The sequence below is a fragment of the Lepidothrix coronata genome, unplaced genomic scaffold, assembly GCF_001604755.1.
Source record: "Lepidothrix coronata isolate B3197 unplaced genomic scaffold, Lepidothrix_coronata-1.0 Scaffold310, whole genome shotgun sequence".
In the NCBI taxonomy this organism is placed as follows: domain Eukaryota; kingdom Metazoa; phylum Chordata; class Aves; order Passeriformes; family Pipridae; genus Lepidothrix; species Lepidothrix coronata.
This window is the reverse complement of record NW_016690490.1, coordinates 355,079-363,151: the sequence shown is the minus strand read 5'-3', so window position 1 is coordinate 363,151 and position 8,073 is coordinate 355,079. Positions and strand designations below refer to the sequence as shown.

The 8,073-nt window shown below is 41.8% G+C and overlaps 1 protein-coding gene across 1 annotated transcript in view; it reads left to right on the top strand.

The window, feature by feature from the left end:
* Window positions 1-6,444, top strand: part of LOC108508751 (transmembrane 4 L6 family member 1-like) — a 16,950-nt gene extending 10,506 nt beyond the window's left edge. Inside the window, exons 4-6 of the mRNA XM_017837815.1 lie at window positions 2,835-2,980; window positions 3,760-3,946; window positions 4,465-6,444. Coding sequence (XP_017693304.1) covers window positions 2,835-2,980; window positions 3,760-3,946; window positions 4,465-4,485 — 354 coding nt within the window. The 3' untranslated portion in view covers window positions 4,486-6,444. The remainder of the gene's footprint in view (window positions 1-2,834; window positions 2,981-3,759; window positions 3,947-4,464) is intronic.
* Window positions 6,445-8,073: the final 1,629 nt, after the last annotated feature.

Genomic DNA, 8,073 nt, shown 5'->3' with positions numbered 1-8,073 from the left:
ACAGTGCATCAGCTGAAACCCAGGCACTCCTTTGGTCTGGGACAATATGCTAAATTACCCACATTTTGCTGACAATGAAGCTCTGCTAAGAGCCAACTCAGCCAATGTGAAGATAAAGACAAAAAAGAGTATCCAGCGTTGCACAAAAAAAAAAAGTTATTAATCCGCTATTATTATGAAATCTCAGGGTTCCCTGGTGGTCTAGTGGTTAGGATGCAGCGCTCTCACCACCACGGCCCGGGTTCGATTCCCGGTCAGGGAACTTCTCTGGACAGATGGAGCTCGTCAGCCCTGTAAGGCCATCCATCTAAGAGAAGGTCACTCTAAACAAACCTACGTCCTGGGGACCTCGCTGCCACTGTCCAAGCTCACTCGGCCCTGGCAGATGAACCTTAGGATTAAAGGGTGGGCTCAGTTCAGCGCACACTATGTCTCACCTAAAAAAGGTAAAGACCTTTCCCAAATCTTCGTTCACGAAGACCGGCCATGATTATGAAATCTCAGCAACTTCTAATTCAAGGATTGTTTTAGAGGCAAAATAACACACAAAATGAGTCAATTCACACACCAGCATCATGCAAGGTTCTACAGAAAGCAGTAATGTCATCAGCTGGCAAGTTGGAAACTGCATTCACCAGCATGTTTGGACAGTGAATAGTTTTTCAAGACTATGTCACAAATCTCCAACATGGATGGTGGGCATTTTCATTTGACTATGTAATGCAGAGATCTGTGGAGCAACTGGCTCTAGGAGAAGGTTTCTACCTGCCTTGTGGACTGTTAGGTTTCACTGGTATTTGCTGGCAACAGGGAAATGTGACCTGAGGTATTTTCGGCTTCAAACCCAAGTCATGGATGAAAGTATTTCCTGTGTGCTTCCTCAGCCATGTCTCTATCTTGACTCCCAGGCCAGCTTGCTGCCTTGTCCCTGCTCCAGGTCTTCACCTGGCTCTATCAGTCTGCTCCAGATTTTTTTCTCTTTCTTGGCAGTGTTGTGAACAACCACAAGCAGTGACTCTTAGCAAGACTAGTGGAAAGCCTGTCCCAGATTAAACACCAGTAGCAGCTCCTAGTATTCTTGTTTCTATATACGAACAGCAACCAGATGCATCCCATCCACTAACAGAAAACTACCCCAAAATGGAGGAAAGGTAATGTTTCTGTGGGAGTGGCTGATGCAAAACATATAGGTGCATCACATACAATCCAAAGCAACCACTGGTTTGTTGCCACACACAGCACAATTAGATTTCTCAACATGACAGCAGTTACCATGTGTCATGGTGTTGCAAAATGAAGGAAAGTAGCAACAAGAAAGGCTTTTTTGCATTCCATCAATTCGCAAAAACAATTAATGCATCTTCTGTTACTTTCATACCTGGTTTGGTGGTTGCTTTCTAGTTTCTGTTGGTGCAAGGGCCAAGAAAGGTGAAGAATTGGAAATGCCAAGGCACATGATATGGAACACATCAAGCCAGGACTGGCTTCTTACTGGTTTTTGAAAGAAGACTCACCAAATTTTTCATAACTGATAGTTCAAGTATAAAACTCTGAATAAGTAAAGCTCTGGGCTTGCCACCTTTTAAAAGCTAAACAAAGTCTGAAGTCCTTTAACATCTAGAATAGCTATAACAGTCAGAAAAAGTCAACTATATTTTGTTCCCACAAATTTATTATTAATAGTAGTAGAAAAAGTAGTAGTAGTAGTTTCAGCATATAGTAAGAAACAAATAAAGAGAATTTTTTCCCATTCAGTGTAAGCTCTCTGTCATTTGAAAAGGGGGGGGTTATCCAATCCTTAATGTGGGGAGATTTTCTCAACCCTTAGTGATTTATTTGTCTGTCAGTGCCCCAGAGAAGCTGAAACCCTTATACCTGACTAGTGTGTCAGCATCCCACAAGGGGACCCTTCACTGAACAGATTCACTGGATCAGAGGGTAATTTGACTGCCCTTTTCAGGGGGCTAAGCCACCAGCATGGAGACTCCTCAGTGGGTCTTACCAATGTGTTATCTGCTGCCGTCAACTGCTAGCACCTGTAAAGGACTCACTCTAACAGTTTATGGAATAACACTCTTTATTAATACAAATTGTGACAGGTTAAAAAGGTTTGAGGGTTACCAGTGATAGTATCTGACTGTAAAAACATGTTTGAAACAATCTGCTACACTATAAAGCAAGCTCTAATCCTAATATCAGTATTTAATGCACGTGAAGTATGATTCTTACCCAACAGATGTCCCTATAGGGGGGTAGACAGGTTCAGCACGTTGACTCCTCCCAGAAGTTTTGGTGGAGTCTTCCTCAGTTTTCCCTTATTCTCAACTGACTTTTATACTATTTCTTTATATTTAGGTAGAACTTGAGTGACTTGAGTCATAAATCCTTTTATTTCTTACTGGTGTAAAATTCTCTCACTTCTCTTCTCGTGCCTAATGGAAGGTGGACGTATTTTGGCATTTAAGAAGTGGGATTTCAACAGTTGTTGCTCAGCAGCAGAACATCTTCATCTGTCTCCCCTGGTTGAGAAGTTCCATACAGTCTTAGGAACTACAAAGTACCACTGTGCTCCCCTCCCTGCCGGGGTTTCTATGGAGGGAGGCCGCAGCATCTCCATTTTGCTCCGTGCTCCGTTCCATCCCCCATAGCAGGTGTTTATTGCTGTATAGGGAACTCTCATGGGGCATGTCAACCGTGTTCCATCCATTGAGTAGCAGTTGCATTTTATCTTGTAATTCTTAGTCTCCTCTAATTTTTTAACCCCAGTCATCTTCCCACTCTCCATGCCACTCAAACCTCTGTGCATGCAATGTTGAAGGTCTTTTCCCTTCCAGATGCTGCTGTCAGTGATTCTGGCTGTGCTGGGATTTGCAGGAGGAGCATATTGTGTGGTCATCTCCTCACTGGGGCTGATTGGGGGTCCTCTGTGTGACACAGGTGATGGAGAATACCTCTACCCTTTCAGGAATGACACACTGAAGTGAGTATGGCTTACAGGCTCCTCCAACTTCGCTTTCCCTGATCTCTCCCCCATCTTTTTATAGCAAACTTGAATTTTTCCAAAATTAATTGATGGACCACCCTGTGTATGACTAAACTCACATTTCTCTGAATAGCATGTTCCAGCTGGTCACCTCTTTGACCAAGGAATCATCCTTTGGCAAATTGCCTGAGTTTCTTCTGTTGTGCTTGTCATGGGCCCCTTGTGCAATTTGCATCATGCTTTTAAAATGCTGGTGAGCTGGGACTCCCAAAGGAGTCAAAGGGAAATGTTTGATTACTGTGCCACATTAATCTGTTAAATCATCAAGAATTGAACCTGCTCTACTTACTTCTGAAAAGCAAAGAAAAAATCTTCTCTGAATCTTTAAAGTTAACCTTGGCAATCATGCTCTTCAAGTCAGAGCTAGAGATGGGCTGAGATACCACAGCAGGAATGGAGAATATGGAGACACATCTTAAAACCATTACAGACCTTTCTCTTTGGTTATTAACACAAAATAACTAATACAATTCAGCCACAGAACAAAGAGGATCTTCTTGTGTATGCAACAAAGTACAGATGTGGTTCTATTCCCTAGTTATCAGTTGCATCTGTGCAAAGAGAATTCTGAAGAGAATCACCAGCTTTTACCAACTAGTAGAATTTGAGACTCACTTTGTGCAATCAAGCTCAGAAAATGTAATGCCAGAAAACACAGAAAGCATTCTGCAGTTTTTATTTTCTAATACCTTGCCAATTATTTTTCTCTAACACAGAGACAATTACTTGTTCAACCAGACAACATGGAGTATTTGCAAAGAACCTGAAAACATCATCCTTTGGAATATTGTTCTTTTCTCTATCCTCCTGGCCATCGGTGTGATTGAAGCTATTCTTTGTTTTATTCAAGTCATCAATGGACTTACTGGTTTCATATGTGGCACATGTATGAGGAGAAGAAAGGTTGGTATGCAATAGAAGAAATCAGAGTGCTTTACATTCCTACCAATTTTATTTTTCAGGCTCTGTAATGGTACATGAGCTAACAGATGTGCACAGCCCCTGAACAAGCTCCTCGGGGGAGCAGAGACAGTACAGATTTTATTTGCACACACACTTGCTCTCTCTCCATCTCACTGTAGTTAGGGATAACCCGGTCCTCAGATATTTCTGAACAGCAGAGCACTATGACATACTGACATACTCACTTGCATGGTTGTGTTCTTATTCAAGACGCCTTTTTGATAAAGTGTAATGACCTTCCCTAGCATCTGTAAGAGAACGACAAAAAGTAGATATGTTTTAAATTGGTCAACAGCAGTTAAATTGTTATTTTACAAAATGGAAGAAAATCTCTTTCAAGTTTCATTTATCACTACTGCTTCCTTTTAATTGTTTCTTTTCATTGTACAAGATATTTGCAGTAAGCCTAAGATCCCCCTGGAATATTAATTAATTGTCTTTCATTCATTGCCTTACAGACAAATATTTCTGGGATGTGAATGACCTACAGGGAATGCCAGGACAAGCCCCGAGCTGCCGATTCACATACAATAAGGATAGTGCACTGTACTGTATTTATGGGGGAACAACAAACTAAAAACAAAATATTCAGGAGTTTTTGGGGGCAAAACGAATTTTTTATAAAAGATGTCAGGGTGGAAAAGGGCTAGATCATTTAGATCTGAGACTCCACATTTTCATCTCTGTAACTATACCTGCTAAACCTCAGGTACTGGCAAAAACGTTATTCTACCTGGTCCTGACTTGCGTATTAAGCACAACAATCTTCAGATAAAAGATCACCACTTGCCCTCTTGTGTATGTGGGAGATGGAACTGTTGTTAATGTATATATTTATCAACTGCATGAAGCAGGCACTCTCTGGCTGATGTAAATAACGTCCCATCCTCCCCAAATCCCACTGTGGCTCACCTGTCCATTCCTATTAACTTGCTAACTGGGCACTCACAGATTTGAATTAGGATGAGCAGAGAATATATCAAGCAGTTTTTGAGACACTGCAGAGGCAACTGAAGAACACAGCTTTCAGCATCCTTCAGCCACCCTGGAGCCAAATCCCCTCGTGCCATTCAGTAGCTTGCTCTCATGTTTGACAAAGTCCAGTGCACTTCTAAATCGGTTCTTCAGGAGTATCTGAGAGATGTGGGAGCCTTTGAGGGGCATTTGGGTCAATATAGACAGCAGGGTTTGGAGCAAGGGTTTAGAAACATCTGGTTTAACACAGGGGTGAAAACCATTTTGCCCTCATGAGACTACATAGGAATTTCACTAACTTCCACACAGGTCTGTAGGGCTGCTCTAGAATAGATCATATGGCCAAACCAATTGACTAGCTAAAGATAACCAAAGATAAAGGTAGCAATTATGTTCAGCTTAGTAAAAAACAAAAGATATAATCTGATGGCAACAAACTGCATCAGTTTTAGTGTTATAGTAACAGTTATCCCAACCAGGATCTGCATAATCGCACAAGCCCTTGATCTTGAGCTAAAGTCCGTGACTGGAAAATTTCAGAAAACCCATCATTTCAGTGACTTCCTCAAAGGTTAATTCTTGGACATGAACTGTCTTCCCTCAGTCAGCCTTTTAATCAATCTTTACCCGTGCTGAACATATGTACACAGCTATGAAAACCTGAATATATTTAAAGTACTTGGAGCCTATTTTCAAAGAGAGACATTTGTGTTTTCTCAGTCATAGTTGTTAATATTTCTGCATTGGAGTAAGCTATTTGAACACAGTGATTGCAGACACACACTGTTTGTGCTGTCCTCCAATGTAGTATACAAAATGTTTCATATAAATGTCTCCTTTATACAAAAATGGGGAAGAAGTTGCCTAGATGAGGAGCATATGTACTTTGGAGCACAGTTTTACCTCTAGAAGCAGGAAATTTGACCCATAAAACTTAAAAGCACCTTCTGTAAAAAATAAAGCATAAGACTTGTCCAAGTTTGTAATCATCACTAGGTGCATCCAAACCTGCTAGGTGGCTTAAAAAGCTCATGTTCATTGTCAGCAGTGAAGCCTGGACAGTGCTACCACATAAAGGAGACATCAAACCAGGAAAAGAGTCAAGGAGGCAGCTAGAAATATTCACATGTAGTCAGGTGGAGAGAGACTCCTTCACCAGCAGAGGGGCTCTATGAACTCTTCACAGTCCCTACCCTCATCCCTTAGCTTTGACTCCCTGACTCTCACCTCTCTGATAAAGCCAATTTGGGCTGTGCCAGCACCAGGAGACGGAGATACCCACTGGCACACTTCCAGCACAGAAAATTAAGTGCACTGTACTGCTGCCATCTGCTTGTTCCAAGCTGTCCCGCTCTGGAGATATTTAGGGCCATGTCTCTGTGCTCCTGGGGACACCCTCTGTCCTGCCAACGTGATCACTGGCCTCACTAATATATGTAAACATTAAATATTGTTCTTCTGAAGTTATTTTCTGGATTGATTTGTGCGACGTAAAGGACTTGTGACTTCAAAGTACCTCCAGTAGGAAGAGAAATGGAATAACATAGAAAGCAGAGTTAATTTGCCACTCCAGGTGGCAAGAGTCTCTCCCATGTCCTCTGTCACACCTGAGAGCCACTCACAGATGTCTAGAGACCTAAGTATCTCAGATGGAGTTAGCAACACAGAAGTGTGGGTGACCAAAGCAAACACCTGTCTCTATGCTAAAAATTCATTTAACCAAGATACCTAAGCGGGCTAAACTAGATTAAATCATTTCAGCTCCCCAAATCACCTTTTATGTGAATCAAAGCCTGACCTCTCAGAAGTGTCATCAGGGCCTTCTCAAGGAGTTGGCCAGCACATTGCAACAGAGGCAGCTCCTCATGACGAGCACTGCAGGGAGACCTGCAAACCCAAGCTCTTCTGATGGGCAAGGCTTCAAAAGAAAATCATAGAATCAGCCAGGTTGGAAGGAACCTCTGAGATCATCAAGTCCAACCCTTGATCCACTACCGCCATGGTTACTAGACCATGGCACTAAGTGCCACATCCAGTCTCATCTTAAAAACCTCCAGGGAGGAAGAATCCACCACTTCCCTGAGCAGCCCATTCCAATGTCTGATTATCCTCTCTGTAAAGAATTTCTTCCTAATATCTAACTTAAACCTCCCCTGGCAGAGCTTAAGACCATGCCCTCTTGTCTTACTGATAGCTGCCTGGGAGAAGAGACCAACCCCTACCTGGCTACAGCCTCCTTTCAGGGAGTTGTAGAGAGTGATGAGGTCTCCCCTGAGCCTCCTCTTCTCCAGGCTAAGCAACCCCAATTCCCTCAGCCTCTCCTCATAGGACTTATGCTCGAGTCCCTTCACCAGCCTCGTTGCTCTTCTCTGGACCTGCTCCAGCACCTCAATATCCTTCCTGAACTGAGGGACCCAGAAGTGGACACAGTACTCGAGGTGTGGCCTCGCCAGCACTGAGTACAGGGGAAGAATCACTTCCCTGGTCCTGTTGGTCACACTGTTCCTGATACAATGTCTACATAATACTAAATATAATAAAAACTTTGATTTGAACAGAGAGTTGGCTTTTCTACAGATAAGATATCATGCTTTATAATTGAGATTACTATCAATTTTAAGTTGTTGGGGTTTTTTTTCCCAAAATGAAAAGAGTTATTTCAGGGAAATCTCCTTAAAAAAAGAGGAATTTTGTCCCTGAAATTTGTTATGTATTGTACATGTGAAGAATTTAGTAAAACTAAGGAACTCATAATATTCTTCTATATCTCTTTTCTCTCTATTGATCTTTCTCTTTACCTATTAATCTGTCTTCTCTGTATCTCTGATCTTTAAATAATGGTCAAAAACTTACACAGACATAATGAAAAAAGTGTTTAATTTTGATATTTATTATTTACTATGCAGTTGCACCACCCAAGCTCTTATAGAAGGATTAAAAATATGTTATTTTCTCATCAAATTATCCCCGTCTTCTGCATTTGAAACTCATGCAGGAGATCAGCCACTTGCAAATCTGTTGGTTGAAAAAGTATTCCTGGGATTGACTTGGGATATGAATTAAACTTTAGACCAAGGACACCATTTGAAAAT